The sequence below is a fragment of the Rissa tridactyla genome, chromosome 5, assembly GCF_028500815.1.
Source record: "Rissa tridactyla isolate bRisTri1 chromosome 5, bRisTri1.patW.cur.20221130, whole genome shotgun sequence".
In the NCBI taxonomy this organism is placed as follows: domain Eukaryota; kingdom Metazoa; phylum Chordata; class Aves; order Charadriiformes; family Laridae; genus Rissa; species Rissa tridactyla.
This window is the reverse complement of record NC_071470.1, coordinates 27,992,592-28,011,247: the sequence shown is the minus strand read 5'-3', so window position 1 is coordinate 28,011,247 and position 18,656 is coordinate 27,992,592. Positions and strand designations below refer to the sequence as shown.

At 48.7% G+C, this 18,656-nt stretch overlaps 1 protein-coding gene across 2 annotated transcripts in view; it reads left to right on the top strand.

Moving 5' to 3' along the window:
* The first annotated feature begins 216 nt into the window (after window positions 1–216).
* The window catches only part of CRMP1 (collapsin response mediator protein 1), a 51,402-nt gene continuing 32,962 nt past the window's right edge, over window positions 217–18,656 (top strand). Inside the window, exons 1-2 of one of the 2 annotated variants that reach the window (XM_054203965.1) lie at window positions 217–606; window positions 17,141–17,229. In XM_054203965.1, coding sequence (XP_054059940.1) covers window positions 235–606; window positions 17,141–17,229 — 461 coding nt within the window. In that variant the 5' untranslated portion in view covers window positions 217–234. Of the gene's footprint in view, window positions 607–3,098; window positions 3,377–17,140; window positions 17,230–18,656 lie in introns of those variants that run through there. The other variant, XM_054203966.1, reaches the window with a different exon arrangement.

The following is an 18,656-nucleotide window of genomic DNA, read 5'->3' as shown; positions in this document are numbered from 1 at the left end:
ATTTTTCTTTTTTTTTCTTTTTTTTTTTTTTCCGGGGGGTGGGTGGGGGGAGGGAGGTTAACGTTTGCATCTCCCTGAGGGAAAGATCCCACCAGCCAACCCAGCTCCGCCACTGCTGCATCCATCCATTCATTTTTATGGTCACTAGCAGCTTATCCCGGTAGTAGAAGGTGCAGAGAAGTGGGAGGCAGAGAGAGAGAGAGAGGGAGGGAGGGAGAGATCCGGACAGCGAGAATGGCCGAGAGAAAGAGGAACTGGAATAAAGAAGATGACCTGCCTGTTTATCTAGCTAGGCCGGGTACGACAGCCCAGACACCGCGGCAGAAATACGGGGGGATGTTCGCCTCCGTGGAGGGGGCCTACGAGAACAAAACCATCGACTTCGACGCCTACAGCGTGGGGAAGAAGGGGTCCCGGACCCCGCGGAGCGGCAGCCGGCACGACATGCTGGACGGCGGGGACAACTACAGCGAGACCGCCAGCGACATCAGCGAGGTCTCCGGCTCCGTCATCAGCTCCCCGGGAGACCGGGAGGACAAGACCCCGGGCGTGGAGATCAGATACCCCGCGGGAAAGGAGCTGCTGCAGGGCCAGGACAATGGGCAGGTGAGCGGGGCCGGAGCGGGGCCCCGGGCCGGGGGTGGGGGGGGAGCCGCCGCCCCCGCTCGCCGGGCGAGCTGAACCGAGCCGAGCCGTGCCGCAGAGCCCCCGGGGGCCGCCTTCGCGGGGGAGTTTCGGCACGGAAGGTCGGGGAGGCACGGACCCCTCCTCCCCGGCACGGTGATGCTATAGGAAAAGCCCGGCTGGCCCCTAAACTATTTCACTACCCTCAGCTTAGTGGGGGCGGGCGGGGGGGAGAGGAGGGGGACCGACCCCAGAAATCGTTTTCCTTTGTAAGTGATGGCCATGAGTTTTCTCCGTTTCCCTTCCTGCCGGTAAAACGCTGCCCATGCCGGCTGGGTTTGGAGGGCAGCCCCGGCGCCTCCCCGCCGCGCCCCCTCCCCTGGAACAAAGCAGCCCCCGCTGCACTTCTGGGCTCGCCGGGCAAACTCCGCGGAGCCTGTCCCAGGCACAGACCCCGGCTCTGCCCCGGCTCCCCCTCCCCGGTTCCCCATGCGCCTTCATTGTCTCCCCGGCAGGGAGCCTGTAAGGCGGGAGGATCAGCCCAAACCTTTGCCCGGGAGTTCCCCACCTCCGGGGCTGCAACCTGGGCTTATATTGTAGACTTAAGGAAAAAGTGAGGCTGATGGTGGGGCTGGCTAGCCCCCGCCAGCTGTGCTTCTCCGTCTTACCCCTGTCTGTGGCACGCAGGCTGGAGGCAGACCCGGGGGGCTGGCTCTCCTGTGAGCCGGGGCTGTCACTGATTTCCCCTTAGAAAGAAATGTGGCCTTGCAGTCATGTCCCTGTGTAGATGCACCGGTTCCCTTAGCACCCAGCCTGGATGCTGTATGGCCTGTCCATGCTCCACTCTTTCCACAGGCTAAACTGAGAGTTTCCACTCTTTTCTCCCCCTCTTCAGTTTGAGCATGAATGGGGCACTGGTCCTCTCTGGTCTAGGTGCAGGTGCCACATGGCCTCCTGTGCAGCCTGGTGGGTGCCCGCTGTGGTGGGGCACTGGTGCAAGCAGGCAGGGCTTGGTGGGAGACTGTGTCTCGCAGTGGTGCCGCTCCACTGCAACGACCTCAGGGTTGCCTTCAGAGGCTGCCAGCTGCAGTGCAGTCTTCCCTTTCCCAGCTCACCTGAACCACTGTGTCTTTTCCATCAGGACCCTGGGGCAGTGGGAGGGCATGGCACACCCTGAACATCCCCCTTCTTTTTATGCCTCCTCCCCATCTTCTCTGCTTCCTAGTTCAGCCTGGGACTCAGGGTAATGAGCACATTGCACGCTACCTCCTCGTATCTCATTGTGCTTCCAAAGTTGGCTGGCTCTGGATTGGGCTGGGGGGTTAGGAGGAGGAGGTTGGGGGTAAAGCAGGCAAGATCTGGCTACTGGCTTAGGAAGATGCGTTTTAAGCAGCAGCCACGTGCCTGACCCCGGTGCAGCAGCGTCCAGAGCTTTATGCAAGCTCCGAATGGTGATTTTGAGGGTTGTGTGTCAGGGATGTGGCCTGCGTGGGAAATACCTTGTGTGTGTCGCAGGGGTGGATGTGCTGAGAGCTTGTCATTGGGGGGATTAACTCAGGCGCAGCTTTGCAATGCCTTTTACCCTTCCTGCAGTGGTTCATGGAGCATTAACCAAGCACCGTGGGTGGAGGGAGGCACTCTGAGTCAGAAAAGACGGAAGGGTTTCAACTAGCCACATTTCTTCTGCAGCAGCTGCTGGCATAGCATCTACCTGGCCTGGCCAGGCTGTGCCGGGCTGTGCCATCACCCACGGCCTACCTTGGTACTGGGACAGTGACGAGGAGGGCAGAGCAGGGCAATGTGGTGGGGATCAGAGGCAGTGGTGGGGACAGAGCAGGCAGTGTCATCTGGGTCAGTGCCATCAGGGACAGAGCAGGCAGTGGCATGGGCACAAAGCTGGGCAGTGCCATGGGGACAGAGCAGGCAGTGGCACGGGGACAAAGCAGGGCAGTGCCATGGGGCAAGAGCAGGCAGTGCTGTGGGGATACAGCAAGGCAGTGCCATCGGGGTCAGTGCCATGGGGACAGTGCCATGGGGGAACAGAGCAGGCAGTGCCATGGGGACAGAGCATGGCAGTGCCATCCGGGTCAGTGCCACGGGGACGGAGCAGGCAGTGCCATTGCCGTGCACTGTGCAGTTGGACCCACAGACGGGGGGTTACCCCCCCCCCCCGCGGTCCCCACCCTGCGGGAGCCCACGCGTGGGACCCTGCCGGTGACCTCCGCCTGCAAGAGGGGCGGCGGCAGCGGAGCTGGGGGGGGCGGTGTTTCCCAGCGCCGGTGCGGGAGGGAGGGAGGGAGGGAGGCTCCGGCTGGATTGATGGGCTGGGAAGGGGGGCCGAGGGGGTAGGGGTGGGGGGGACAGGAGGGAAGGAAACGCTTCCTGGGTTGAGCTGAGCGAATCCTGCTCCGACCTGCAGCCGGGAGGGCGCTGCTGCCGCCGGGAGAGGCAGCGCTCGCCGACCCCCCCCGGGAGCCGCGTCCCTGTTTCACTGCAGCCGGGAAAAAAAGGTGCCGGGTTTGCCTGGCTCCCCTTCCTCTGGGCGAGGAAACTTTGCCTCCATTACCCAGCTCTGCCGGGTCGCCCCTGCCCCGCCCCATCACCCGACCGGGCTCCGAATTATTATTTCTCTTATCACCGCCGATATTTTTCCGTCGGGCTCGGCTCGCTCCTCGGGGTGTGTGGCGTGCGCCCGGCGCTAGTGAGAGCCAACATGTCTTACCAGGGCAAGAAGAGCATCCCCCACATAACGGTAAGCGGATGCCGGCAGGCAGCGAGCCGCTGCCCTCGCTCCTTTGTTAGCGGGGCGGGGAAGGGCGTGAGGCGGGAGATGCCCCACGGATGGCGGCGGGGAGACCGCCGGGACCGCGGCCGGGCTTCCCCGCGGCTGGGAGGGCGCCGGTGCCCTCTCCTCCTCCTGCTGGAGCTCCCGTCTGGGAGGGATTTAATTTTAAATTTTTATTTTTATTTTTTAATTATTTTTTTTTCCCCCATTCCTCCCCCTCCGCACCGCCGGGGCTCAGCGCTGTCTGCTCTCTCGCCAGCCCGGGGCCGGCGGTGGTGGGTCGGGGCGGGGAGGGGAGGGGAGGGCAGGGCCGGCGGGAGGCTCGGGGCCCGGGGCGACGGTGCCGCCGCCCTCCCGAGGAGCAGGGCCCGGGGAGGCTCGGCCGCCGGGCGAGGCAGAACAAAAGAGGGAGGGGACGAGCCGCAGCACAACGTGCCCCCGCCACCGCCGCCCCCCGGCAGCGGGCAGGGGCAGCACAGCCCCCCGGCGGGGGCAGGGGGCGGTGGGCCAGGGTGGGCTGGGGGTACGGGGAGATGGGAGGTGGGGAAACGGGGGAGCGGTGGTGGTGATGGTGGCGGGGGAAGTGTAGAAAATCAAAGAGCGCCATGATGCCAGCACCGACACCTCTGCAAGCTATTAATGCATCAGGCATGGTGGGGATCAGGAGTCAAAGAGTTAATCATAACCATCCTCTTCCTATCTGTGCCTGTCTCCCGCTAGATGCTTTTATCCCCGAGCAGGGCTACAATAGAGCATGCTTTCCATGCCAGAAAGAAAGGATCTGGGTCCTTTGATTCAGTATATCGTTTCCCATAGATACACCGGATCGACAGGGGCTAGTGGCTATTCTTTATTGAATGGGCAGAGCTGACGGGGAGGGGGCTTTCAGGGGAAATCTCCCCCCAGAGTTTGGTCATGCAGAGGTTTTGCCCAGCACTGGTGTTGGTCTCCAGGCTGGTGCCAGCTTTCCTCTTGGGGGGCTGGATCAATGCATGATGGGGTCACTGCTGCTTTGGCACCTGGGGCACAGATGAGTGGGGAAGTGGGGTGAGCTCAAAGAGGCTTGGGTTCGTTGAGCTTTCCCAGGAAAGCTGGCACCAAAAGCATTCAGGGCAAGTTTCAGTAGCAGAAGAGAGGGCTGACTGGTGGGTGTGGCAGCTTCACGAGCAAACCTGGTGGTTAAAGGCATTATTTGAGCCTGTGTTACAAGGCTTGTAAGCACCCTGAGGCTTTCTCCGTATTAAAAAAAAAAAATCCTTTAGCCAAAACATTTGGTCAGGAGGGGTACAGCTTCCTTCTAAAAGCAGAGTATTATGATAGCAAAGTATGCATTTATAGTTTTCCACTATCAACAGGCAGCAGTTCTTGGCGGACAAGGCTGAACCTGGGTATTGCAGTGGCTCTTTGGGTGATGGCTCCTCTTGCCTTGGTCCTCAGTGTATGGTGTGAACTGAGGTTACTGAGGGTACCTCTGGACTGGGGGAGGCCCTGGCTGCCCTCTGAGTGAGTCAGGTGCTTTGTGCATGGCTTGACCTTCATTTGCAGCTGGAGTGTAACAGGTTCCCACCCATAGCTGGTTGTTTGCGCTCCAATTTGGAGTAAAAGAAGAAATTGGAAGAGTTGCAAGTGTTTGCCTTGGAATCAACAGTTCATTTTCATTTCTTCACTTCTCACAAATTTCCTTCTCTGTGCGAGAGAGAGGATTGCTGGGAGAAAGAACCCCCAAACCTCAGCCTGTTCTCTTTGAAATAGGATGTGTTGAAGCTTCTATAAATGAATATTCATTAACACTAGTGAGTTTTGTGACCAAATCAAAGGCATAAATTAACATTAGTGAAGTTGGCAGGCATCAGACTTGGACTGCCTTTTTGTATTTTAGTGTTTTACACTTCTGGCCTTTCTTCTTCTCCAGCGAAAGCAAATCAGACACTCTGTGTTATACCTTGTGCGTGCTGCCCATCCCACAAGAGCCCACCGGATTTGTCTGTGTGTCTCTTCTGAAAGCCCCATTCCGGTATGGTAAATTAGGTATTTCATCCTGCCACTAAGGAAATACATGGGAGCTTCAAGCCTTCTGGGCTCTGAGGAAATGTGATAGCTCTGTAAAGTTATGCAACAACAGCAGCAATGATGAAATCATATAAAAATGTCATTTGTTACTGTGCTTAACATTTCTCTCCCCCCCGCCCCCCCCTTGGCTTTTTGGAGCTACAGCAGCTCCTGGATTCATTGGAATAGTGAGAAACTAGTTTTTGACTGTGTCCTGTGTGCTGATACTTTGCTGTGGATTTTCCTGTACCAAGCCTGTGTTCCATGCATGGGGCCAAGAGCCATCCTGAGCGCACGAGAAGAGCACCCAGCATCCTGCCACAGCATCCAGCCACAGACACTACCTGCCATCAGTACCTGGCCGAAATGTCCCTCCAGGAGCTTGCTGTGAGTCAGGTCTGTGCATCAGGAACTTTGTGAAGGAGGAGGCAGAGGCTGGTTTCAGCTCTGGTCGGTGTGGGAGCAGGTGTCACTCTTGGGAAGACAACCCTGTAGTGTCCTTTCTGGGTTACCCCCCTTGGTGTACGTGGGCATAACTGCCACCTTGTGCTTTGTCTGACTGTGCCTTGCCTCCTGACTCCCTCGGACTGTTCACAGTGTCTGACTAACACCCTCTTTCCCCTTTATTTCTGCTTTCCCTTCTCCGCTTTCCCCTGGAAGTATCTAGGACAGCAGAGACACTATGTTGCAGACAGGCCCCCTTTGGCACTCAGCATCTCCCTGCTCTCATTTATCAAAGCCTCCACTTGCTGTTTTTTCATTTCATTTCACCTGCCTTATTTTTTCCTTTCAGCCCCTGAAAATTCATGCTTCTTGCAATTTATCTGGTTTGTGGCTCTCCTGTTGCCCTTTATGCATCCCATGCAGCATCCAGGCTTGCTGTTGTTAGCTGAGCACCAGCACTGCTCCAGTGTAAGGTGCCATTCGGTTGTAAGTCAGGCTGGAGAAACTCGGCCCCTTTCGCTGTAAGTGCTGTGAGGAGGACCTCTGTATTCGAAGCCCCAGACCAGTCTCTGGGTGATGTAAAATAGAGATGCACTGAACGAGTAAGTGTAAGCACTTCAGTCACGTCCCCTGCACCGTGTTGAAGTCCTGGGGGGCGGGGGTGTCTCACTGCCCTGGTTCAGGAGTGTTAGCTGGGAATGTAGCAGGGTGTGCATAATGTAAGGGTGACCAAGAATGCATCTGCAGGAGCATATTTCTCAGGCTGTGTAGCACAGTCAGCCACCGCATCCATTGCTGAGGTGTTTTTCTGCATGAGGTGGCAATCTTTTGTGCTTCGGTTGTGCAGGCATGCTCTCATGCAGACAGATTTTCCGGGATACATCCTCCCGCCCATTGCTTTTAATGTCGCTATTATACTCCTCTTGTGCAGCATGTTACAGGGAATCAATGGGGCTGATGACACTGGAAGATCTGTTACAAATTATTTTGGCTTGTGGGTTTGGGTAGTGCTCGGCACTTTTCAAGCAAGGCCTGAGCCCAGATGAACTAAAAATTACAGTATATACAGAGAACAACTTAAAAAAAGCATGTGGCATGTAAAATGTCTGTTAGAGGACTTGTTTTTTCCAGTAGCGATTGCAACCATGAAAACATAATCAGTGTGAGCTCAGTGAAGAGGAGGTGTGAAGACAACTCTACTGAGCAGAGGGAGAATAGCTAGTCACCAAAGCAAATGCAAGGAGGGACACAGGAGAGGCAAATGGTGCACAAATCTCTTAGAAAAGGGAATAATATTCCTGGGAATGGTCCAAGGGTTGGCATATGAATGGGGGAGGGAGCTGCTGGTCCTGAGCTGGCAGACTGTAAGGCACGGGGAGACAGAGAGCTCAGTCTCCTGTGGTGTTACAGGGGAGGATCTCATCATTGAGCTTAGCAAGTAAAGAGAAGAACTGGCACATGATGAGAAAAAGAAGCAGATGCAGAAAAATGAAGAGAGGCTGCAGAAATTCAGAGGAGTGGGCACAGAGAATAATTTTAGTTGTAGCCTTTTGAATTGATTGACGTGGAGAGAGCTGAGAAATAAGTAGGCTTCAGTTGAACACAGCAGAATACTTTGTGAGAGAAAAAATACATTCATCTGGACTTCTGCTGTGTGAGACTTTGGTCTCAAGATAACTATTGAGAGTCAAGACAGAAATTTTCTGTTTGGCCTGAGCAAAGCGCTGGGTTAATGTGAGGTGTTCTGGTGTCAGACAAGATCAGTGCAAGAGCTGCCAGCTGATTTACTTTGGACACCAGACGGGACATGTCCTACAGATGCAAGGTATGGTGAGCACCTGGAACGGGGAACCAAAGTCCTCGTCTAGGTTTGGATCTATTCCATATCTCACCTCACCATGCTTTTTTCCCACCCACCTTTGCTTAACAATATGAAGCTACACAAAGATTGGTGAGTGAGGTGCCAAAAGTGTTTGAAAAGCCCATGCCCTACTGAGTGCTGGGCACGGGAACAGTGTCTCACAGTGTTATTCTGCTAGTGGCGCAAGATTTGAACTGATTTAGACAGCACTTTTTGTCCTGCTTTAAAACACCAAGGCCTGGGACTTCTGGGTCCCCTCTTACTCTTGAATATTTGCTTAATACTCCAAAGTTAAATTTGTCCATTTCTAGCTGTTTCATAGACTTGGCCCCTCTCAGTTTACTTGTCTGCCGATGAATATTTGTGAATTCACATTGCATATTGCGCTGGACTTGGCAGCTCTGGAGGTACTTTAGCTGCTTCAGTAGAAGTTGTTGGACTTCCAACCACCAGTTCTGTCATTCTGTGGTAAGTCTTTTCCTTTCCTTTTTCTGCAGGAGAAAAAGTGGCCATAGTATTTAAGCCAATTCCATCTGATGTCTTAAATTACATTCAGCGTAGGTCCTTCTGGGGACATTTCTATGGAGATTGAAACCTTTGGCAGAAGGTCAGAAAGAGGGGTTGGGGGCAGCGATTCCTTTAACTGCCACAGCAAGTTTGTCAGCTAGTGCCCACATCAGTGTCATAGCTGGTGGGGAGCTGAGCTGCGTTTTGCTGGAAGCTGTGCAGGTTTGGAAAGGGGGCAGTGGCTGTCTGGGCAGACAATTGATACGGTAAGGTGGTTGTTCAGCAAGTCTGAATCTTCTTACAAGTGCCGAGAGCGACCACTGCCAACGAGCCACTTTCCTCACAAGAGGTCAGAGTCTGTTTTCTGCTTTGCTGCCATTTCTTCCATAAGCAACTTTATTCATCTGGTAAAGCTTCATTTTCCTGTGTGGAATCCAGGAGAGCCCACTGGCTTCTGAAGCACTTGGGCACTGCGAGAGTTAGTTGCAATAAATTTCTTGCTGCTTTTGTAAATATGAGAAAGATGGAACAGAGATGAGCAGCAAAATAATTTGTAGGTTTCTAATCTTGCTATGTGTAAAGACGATGGCATTTTCCCTTGGGGCAGAGATACTTTGGGATTACTTTTGCTTGGCGCTTAATGCGCTTGTCACAAGGTAAAGTTCTGAACTGTAGTGCATGGCCTGATGAGGTTTAAGGCCTCAGCTCTTGCTTAGGTGAATAATAAAAGTCACTGAATAATAAATTTCCCTAATGATTTCAGTAAAATCTACACTCTATGTGAAATCTCTCTTGGTAAAGCTGATCACCCTTGCACGTGGCTGGCTGAAGGAGTATGTAGTGCCCACAGCTAAGAGACTGTGGAAGGGTTGTTCATGGACTGGTGCTGATGCCATAGAAGCAAGAGTTGCTACTTGCAATGACTTGCAAGGGGAAGTAGGTACGTGAGGCAACATGACAGCAAAAAGTGTCTAAGTGCAGGCAATACACATCTGTATCCACCGCGTTTAGTCACTCAGGAATTACTATTGCTAACATATTACATTGCTAACAATTAACATTGCTAAAGGGCAATTTTTACTGTTCTGCTTCCCTTGCATCCACCTCTTGTGTCCAGAGAAGGGATTTCTTATGGTCTTAGCCAGATTTTGACCACGAGTGGTGCCAAGGTGTCCCGGTAACCTGAGACAGGTTTCCGACTAGAACTGAGCTGAAACTCGTCTTCAGTTCCGTGGCACACCGCAGCCAGTCATGCTGTAAATTACTGTTATTTTTTCCCAAGTTTAACCTTTCCTATGAATGGCTTGCAGAGATTTCGAAATCAGCTGTGATTGATGTAACCTATGTGTAACCCAAGAGATGGCTACAACACACAATGCAATGGGTTACACGCTCCAGCCCATGCTTAGGTGAACTCCCTGCTGATGCTGATGAATATTGTCATCGATAAGATGTTTGTTGTGCTTCCCTTCTAAAAGCAAAACAAAGATGACATTTACAGTGTAGAAATCCCCATGGAGTTAGGAGCTGTAGGAGTAGCCCTTTTAGGCTGTGTGATTAAGGAGTGAAATTGCTAGCTGAATAGAGAGTCAGGTCTCCAAAGGGGAAACAAAAGAACATCAGATCTTTTAAATGAATAAAGATGAATGAATATATTGGCTACAGACCAAGATACAGCATTACTACAATCAACATAATCCTTCCTAAATGAATTGCCATATACTGGAGTGCATTTGTGAAGAAAAGGACCTTAAAAGCACGATTCTCCATTAGTGGCGTATCATAAATGATGCCTCAAGGATACAGTGTTTTACAAGCAATTCCCTGAGTTGATTCAGGGATCACCCTGCTTAAAAATTACTTCCTATGGAGGGTAACCTAGACGTGAAATTCAAAAGGAAGGGTAGTGCCGATTAAAAACAGATCTTCTATAAGGAGACGGTACTTCATGAAATCCCATTTACAGCTCTTTGATCCTTATGAAAGGATTTTAAGCAAGCATTCCTCATGGGAAGGATGTCTTTCTTCTTTTGCCATTGAGTTTAAAAATGTTCCTTATTTGTAAGTACTTTGCTAAAAGCAAGGTAATTTAATGGTATTGCATCACAACTGAGTCTGAATCTGACCAGCTCTGACAATAGACAACCAAATATATCCACCAAAAAAAAAAAAAAATTAAATCTCCTGTATATTATGGACAATAACTGCAAGAAGGAGAGCACAGAAGCACAGAGGAGCTCTGAGTGTCTTCCTCCATTGTCTGCCAGTGGCACTTTTGCCTTTGAGAAACTGCTCCCTTGCAAATAGTCACCTTGTGGAGATTTGGATAATCAAGAAGAACACAAACTGCAGCCTGTGGCTTTTGAGCCTTCCCTCTAAATTGGGGATGCCCTGTCTTTTCTAACTCTCAATGGCCCTTTTAAAGCCTTAGCAACAAAGGATTCTGCCTCTCAAATGCTAAAAAAGTAAAGATGGATGCCTTGGCTGCAAGTGTGATAACGTAGCCTAATGCCTTCTTATGTCTATTGCCTTTAATCTGATGTCTTTTAAATCACATGCATTTATAGGCAGAGAACTGGAAATACAGGTGGGTTTGGAATTTAAACTGTTTTCAGTCGTCTATTTAGCATAAAACCCTTAGTCATCTTCAGGGCCATTGACTAATCTGGATTTTAGAGAATACAGCCATTGTTGCTCTGGAGATGTAAGGACAATGGTATATTCTAATAAGTCCTTAGAATTATGAAAAGGATGAAATCACTGCTGAGTGCTTCCTCCTTCTTTAGGCTTGGAAAATGTGGGGCTCAGAGTGTTGCAAAGACTTTGTCAGTTGGCAATGGCTGCAATGCAGCAATCATAAAAGTCCAAATGCAAGAATGAAGCAGCGCTTAGTTAGACCCATATGCTGGGTGTGTTATATGAAGTTCATCGTAGTTAAATTGTAAACTATGTATATATAGACTATAACTATGTAAATAGTTAAAAAGACATGTTTTACTTGATTCAGAGATGAAGACGTAACACGTAGACATTCCATTTGTGGAAGAGAAGCAAAAATGTAATAGCATATATCAGAAGTGCAGTCTGGATAGATTCTGCTATTTGTTGAAAACACAAAACACTGCTCTTGAAATATCTTTGAATCTTTTTGTATGGTTAGAATACATCATGGCAGATTCATTCTCTCTTTTTTTTTTTTTTTTTTTTTTTTTCCCAAACTCCATCTTGTAGGATAGAGGCGTGGTTTTCTCTGAAAGGTGCCTGCAGGTGGTTTGCTGTAACTTGTGCTCATTGTATTTTGACATGCTGCACCAATTTGAGATAATATTTGTTTAGTAAATCTTATGTCAGAAGATGGCAGTTTCTCAGTAGTTCAGAAGCAGATTGAGAACTGCATGTGTAAAAAATGTATTTGAATTTTGCTTTGTGTAATATTTTTAAATACCTCTAGCTCTGAGTGGAGTAGGTAAATGAAAAAAGGCTAATTTTCAATTTCTTTGCAGTTGTTCCTGCTCTAACATTTGAATCTAGCATTTGGATTATATTTACAAATAACCCAGAGTGATTTACTGACCAAAGTAAATCACTTCAGTTGTAACTGGGGAGACTGCTGCAGGTTTTGGGCTAGCAGCAGGGCTCAGGCTCATTGGCTGGCAGGTTGGTGCAGACGCTGCTCGTCTCTGCTGGCCTCGTACCATTGGGAGCATATGAAAATACGGACCCGCTTCACAAGAGCTGAGCCAAGCTGGTTTAAAAATCTCAGCAAAACAGGCAATTTGTACAAATTGTGCCAGTCACCAGCTTCCACGTTTCTTGTTGCTCTTACTGTAATGCAAACAATAGTTGTAAAGGAGCGAAAGCCACCGCCTCAAGTCTGAGCAGCCGGCCCCTCCTCCTGCAGCAAACGATGCTGAGTTTGTGGCATCTCCTTCTGCTGCCGTGAAAATTGCTGTCATGTCGCAGGCTGAGCTCTGTGGCTCTGCTGCCAGGTTAAGCAGGAGAAACTAGAGCGTGATTAGCAAAAAATCACCAGGAAAGCAGTGCGCAGGGTTTGAAGGTGAAGAGCTGTGAATAATAGGAAAGGCTGTATGACACTCAGCACCGAGCTGAGCCGGGAGGTGCCGGAGTGCTTGTAAAATGGAGCTGCAGGGAGACAGCAGATAAGCATCGTTCTGCTGTGCTGATGCTGTGTCACAGCCGGGCATGAGGCCTGGAAGCAAACGGCGATGCACTGATGCGGTTGCATCATTGCAGCAGCGATGGGTGGAGGAGAAACACCTGGGCTCCCACACCCGGCAGTGAACGCTGAGCGGCGGCACGGATTTACAGCGGTGATTTCCACACCTCCCATCTCAATGAGAGCAGGGTTTTTTCCCCCCTTGAATCTTGGCACCTAATGAATTGCTCAGTTTATGCGTTCAATATAATGGTCCTTCTCTGTTTTGCTGTGTTCCTGCTGTCTGACCTTGGCAGCCTGGAGGGAGGAGAACGTCCTGGCAGCTTTTCCAAGAGAGCTGGGCTGGCAGCTTCTTGTAGCAGGCAATGCACTGAAAGCTTGGTATGGAGCCCTTAAGGCTCAGTAGCCAGGGCACCAGTGACTAAGACATCTGTTAGCTGAATATAAAGGTGGCAGCCACCCTATAAAGGCTTACACTATATTGTCACCTCCTGAGCTGAGTAATGCATGCGTTGTTTGTACTGTGAGAGCACCCAAAGGTCACCCCAGTGGCTGAGGGTACATCTGGGAGCTAGGCAAAGAAAGCGTCCTGCCTGGAGGGATTTACAGCTGGGAAGGGGAAATATGGGCCAGCGCTGCCTGATTAATTCATGAGCTTCATGAATGCTTTCCCCAGGGTGTCACAGAGCATGGAACATTGGTCAGGCAGAAGAGGACTTTGGTCCCTAGTTTTTCTAGATGTTTGGCACTTGGTGAAGAAAACTGCAAGAAGCCTTGCCTGACATCAGGCCCCTGGTAAATAAGAAATGGTCCCTGACCATGCACAGCCGGCAGCGGGTCAGAGGGGGCTAACCTACTTCACAGACCCCATGCGTGCCCAGATTTCTGTCCAGGACTTCACTGCCACAAGTAGCGGTGACCTAAACCAGTGCAGAAGCGCCCAGGCATCAGTGGCTGTGGCAGCAGTGCAGGGTGGCAGCGTCCCTTTGCCTTTAGGCCAGGGCTGTGCCTGTGCCCGAAGCCTGTGCTTAGGCAATCATAGAATATGTTGGGTTGGAAGGGACCTTTAAAGGTCATCTAGTCCAACCCCCCTGCAGCTAGCAGGGGCATCTTTAACTAGATCAGGTTGCTCAGAGCCTGATCAAGCCTGGCCTTGAATGTCTCCAGGGATGGGGCCTCCACCACCTCTCTGGGCAACCTGTTCCAGTGTCTCACCACCCTCATTGTAAAGAACTTCTTCCTAATGTCTAATCTAAACCTACCCTGCTCTGGTTTAAAACTATTGCCCCTCATCCTATCGCTACATGCCCTTGCAAAAAGCCCCTCCCCAGCTTTCTTGTAGCTCCCCTCCAGGTACTGGAAGGCTGCTATAAGGTCTCCCTGGAGCCTTCTCTTCTCCAGGCTGAACAACCCCAACTCTCTCAGCCTGTCCTTATAGGAGAGGTGCTCCAGCCCTCTCATCATCTTTGTGGCCCTGGGAATCCTCCATGGTGGGGATGAATACTCACATGCTGACCATGTCTGCATACAAGGATCTGCATGAAAGTTTATTTCATGAAGTGTGCAGCAAATTGCTTGCCAACATTAACCCACGCCTCCCTGCTAGTCAGTTACATTTGTGTGGTTTTTTTCCAGTGTGTTCGTGGAAATGCATCTATATGGTGAGGTTCACATGGCTATTGAGTGCTGCTGCTTTAGCTAAGCACAAGCCACCTCTGGTCCGGAGCAAGGTGTAGGAGGCAGCGCCTGTTTGCTTGGGCGCAGTGTACTGCCAGGATGTCCCTGTGTCACTGAAACCCCACCTGGGATGCTTGTGCCCATCAGCCCCATCTGTGTAAAGGTACCCTGCTTTACCCGTGCTCCTGGCTTGCAGCAATCTGCAGCGTGTCCTACCAACACACTGACAGCTTAAGCTGGTTGTGAAAAGTTCCAACAAAACCCTTTTTCTTCTGAATTTGCTGATTTGCTGGAACGGAAATGTGTGTCAGACATGTTTCCACATCTATCAGGTCCTAATAAAAGCTGGGCAGGGCTCCATGACACCCTCCCTGGTGGCTCGGCAGATTACCTGGGGAGCAGTGGGGAGCACCAAGATTGGCGTGGTTTTTTGTCGGCCTTGTCTCCCATGGCTTTGTATTCCTGGCTGGGGGCAACCAGAGAGAGCAGGACCTGCTCTTTTTTGCAACAATTATGAATGGTTTGCGTTTTCTACTGAAAGGGAAGGTGTCAAGAATCAAAATGCTGGAAGTCCCCATAAAGAGGAGTTTTCTTTCTTCACCAGAATTTCTTAGACCCTCTGAAATTCTGAAGAAGGTGAGACTTTATAGCTAAACGTTCAGTAATCCTTTATGGACTGTAAGTGAGGCTTAATTTAATGGGTGACTCACATAATTGAGGGCTTTCCTGAAAGTGCATTTGTATTCTTTTTCATTTCAGATAATTCTAATACCTAGTTTTACCACTTATATATGTATATTTGTATATAAAAACGTGTAAAATCCTTATGTCTACAGTTATTTTTCTGGGGTTGTATTTCTGCTTTATTTTAGTCCGTCTTACTTTCCCAGCCTGTCACATTTGCTTTTATTTATTATGCACCTTCTCCTGTTCTAAAAGAAATAAAATGCAGAACATCTTGATGAGCATGCCAATTTTTTGATTCATTAGCAGTGACAGATGCAGTCCTCTGGTAACGTTCCCTGCCCGTATCAATAAGCTCTCGCCTTTTGTAATTGGACAGTATTAATGTTTAGGAAGGCAATTGAATGAGCTTAAAAAGAGCTCACAAGATGGTGGCCTCTGCAGGTCAGCAGGCAGTGCAGTAAATCATCATGGTGAGGAGATGCAACTGCCAGCACGTGGCAAAATAACTTATTACCATGCAGGCTGCTGATGCACAAGTCCTGCGATTACAAGTGACAGCAGAGAGGCTGGGGAGAAAACAGGGAGCCTGCTCTGGCAAACTCCAGACTGAGGACTTGCTTTCATCTCCATCCTTTTACGAGAAGGTACCAACATCTGAGGCAGGTCCTGGGGACATATTTCATTGTAGTTCTCTGCCTTGGTTCCCCCTCCAAGGTCATCTCACTGCTGCAGCACATGGAGAAAAACCTCAGACCTTCTATGTTCATCCTCTTTTGTAATGGACTGTATTTAAATTGTCTTCCCCCCCTTCTTTTTCCCCTTAAAATGTCTGTTTCTCCCTTTTTGTTTTTCTAGAATGATACAGAGGGCTATAAAGGCTTCAAACCTGCAAAATGTTCAAATACAAGCTGGAAAGTAAATACACTATGTAAAACTGAGAAGTTACGTTGAAGAAAGGTTGTTGTAACATCTCTAACTCTGACTTAGCGCTTTTTAATCAATACGTTTTTAGAAGGGCCGTATCGTTGTCCTGGTTTTATAGATGAGGAAAAATAGCAACTTGTTTAATTGTTTTCTAAAATGGGAACCTGGGACATTCATGGTTTATATGGGTGAGTCATCCTGTAATTAAACCAGGAATTGAGGCTGGAGTGAGGAGAATAAAACATGGACAAAATGAAGATTCAGAGTTATTGTTTAGTGAGACAAGGAAATAATTTACAATAAATGGCTTTTTTGTATATGAATGGGAAAATAAGATTCTGACTGCTTTAGGCTTTTCCAGCATTCGCAGTCACTTGGCAAAAGTCTTTTCAAAAGTGTTAGGTACTGAAGTTACAGAGTTGCCCTGTCTCTGGCAGAGTGCTGGCGTTTCCTTTTGAACTTCCATTTGAATAGAGAAGAATGGAAACAGATGATTGTTGTGAACAGTGCCCCATCAGACTTGATGGTGATGATGAACAGTTCTTCACAGGAAAAATTGTTTGCTTTCTGGCACTTAAGAAAACAGCAGAAGGCAGTATCTCTCTGTGCTGTTTGTATGGTATTTCAGGTAAACCAAATCTTTGAGGCTGCACTCCCGACCTCACTCATGGAGTGAGTGAGATACGGTGTGGGGAGCCTCAGTGCAGAGTGACCCCAACTAACCAGCAGCCTTTGACCTCACAAATTAGACAAGAATTAATTCTCATGCCCACCAGAAACTAGATTTTCTGCTGTTGGTCTGTAACACAGTACATGAGGTGCAAGCTGTGGGCCATGACCCTTGGCCACCTTGGTAGAGCAGCCGAGTTGACCCTTCTGAGGTGATGTTTCTTAAAGTAGCTTTCCTGGGCAGGAATTTCTTCATTACAGAGCTCAGCAGCCTCTCCTGTCCTTGTCCCTTCCCATTTCAAGCTCTGTTACTCTTCCAGGGATGCGGAGAGTCTCAGGTGAGCTCATCTTGGCCATTCCGGTGTTGGGCTGTTTATTTTGAGGTCTTCTCTTCCATTTTTGGCCTTCGTACAATAAGGTGGTGGTAAAAAGAGGATGTAGCGGGATTTCAAGTGCTTCCACATGCAATGAGTTCTGCTTTGAGGAAAAAAGACTGTGATGGCCATGAGGCCTCATGTTCCAAAAGTCAGAAATAAACACTCAATGAAACTATGGTTTTCCTCTCCGCTGTCTATGTACCCACCTGAATCTATGGCATAGACCTTTATATAGGGTAAGTACTTTGATGTTAATGTCTTTCTATATAACATAAGCCTATTTGATATCATCAATACATTGTTATGTTTGTTTACTTCAACAAACCCACGTGTCTTCCTCTTTTTTTTTTTTTCCCCAGAGTGACCGACTACTCATTAAAGGTGGAAGAATTATCAATGATGACCACTCCTTCTATGCAGACATATACCTTGAAGATGGACTTATAAAGTTGGTTTTTTAAAATACTGAATTTTTTTTTGCATGCCTGTTAGTATAGACTACTGTGATTTCATGACAGTGCTGACCTGCAGTCTTGCAGCCAGCATCTCGGTTACCTCTAGATGTGGGGTGAGAGTAGAAGAGAGTTTAATTATGAAACTCTGCCATTTTATCTTTACTAAGATTAGATAAGTAGAAAATTTCTTTGTTGTAAGCTGAAGGTATTTGCTTTTCAAATAGTTCAGTCTTAGTTTCTTCCAAAACAGTCAAGGTAAGTAGGCTCTCTCGAGAAGTGATACTAAGGATAATGGGTATTTTTGAGTCCGTGTATGACAGAAGGCCCATTACAGCTTTTTTCCCCACACCTAATCAGGGCGAATGCAGCCGTGCTCTAAAGGATTGTACGGCACAGAAAAATGCCTCGTGTTACACAGTGCTAACGGGGACCTGCTCCATCTCAGTTCCCCTGTTGGTTGCTGCTGAGGCATAGCATGTTCTGTTCTTACAACATTGTTATGCGTTGCTCATGTGTCCCTTTTCTTGTTTAGCAAAGGTTTAGCAAAATCTTAAAATCTTCCCACAATTATTAGACAGAAAATCCTACTGATTTATCACAATATAAATTACAGGAACTGGGAAATTATTCCTTAGGTGAAAAAACATGAAATACATGTTACTGATAGCCTGGGAAACAGTAACAGAGATTCATGTAGCTCTACTGGTCCTGCTTTGGCTTAGTGGAAACGGGGGTCTCTAGTTTTGCAAAGCTACATAGTGTGTACAAGCACTCTGATGTACACAAGGATCAAAGCGTTTTTCTTGACTGCTAAACATTTCCACTAGTGACCTAACAAGTTTGGTCTCCAGAGGCTACAATTTAATGCACAGAAAGATAATTATGGTTATCTGGTAAATAATTAATTACCTACTTGTTTTCAGAGCTCCTTTTCGTGAGAATATACCATCAGATTAAGAGTCCAGTTCTTTATACATCTGTGGCTACTTACATTATTCATGATTCAGGTCGTTCTAACACAATATAGCAGAAAAAATTATGAGCACTTTTATCCATGGACCGTGCAGTTTTCTTTTTAATACTTCACTCTGCCTTTCCAGTTGTGGTGTTCCTTGCGTTGCAGAGGTGGCAAAAGGAGCATATTGTTTTAAGTGGAGAAGGCACAAAATCTTTTTTTTTAGTATCTTTTTTTAGTAGCAACAATCAGCCAAGTTGTGCTCTCTCTGCTAGGTATTTTAGTTGAGTTTTTCTGTGCTTTTGTTTGTTCAGATGCAGATTTTCTAGTAACACTTATGAACATCAGAACTGATTTAACAACTAAGTGCATAAGATGCTGAGAGTCTGAAACTGGTGCGAATTTTTGGCCGTGATTCCAGAAATGCAATGGTACTGGGCAGGCAGGTTGGTAATGCCAAGCTTT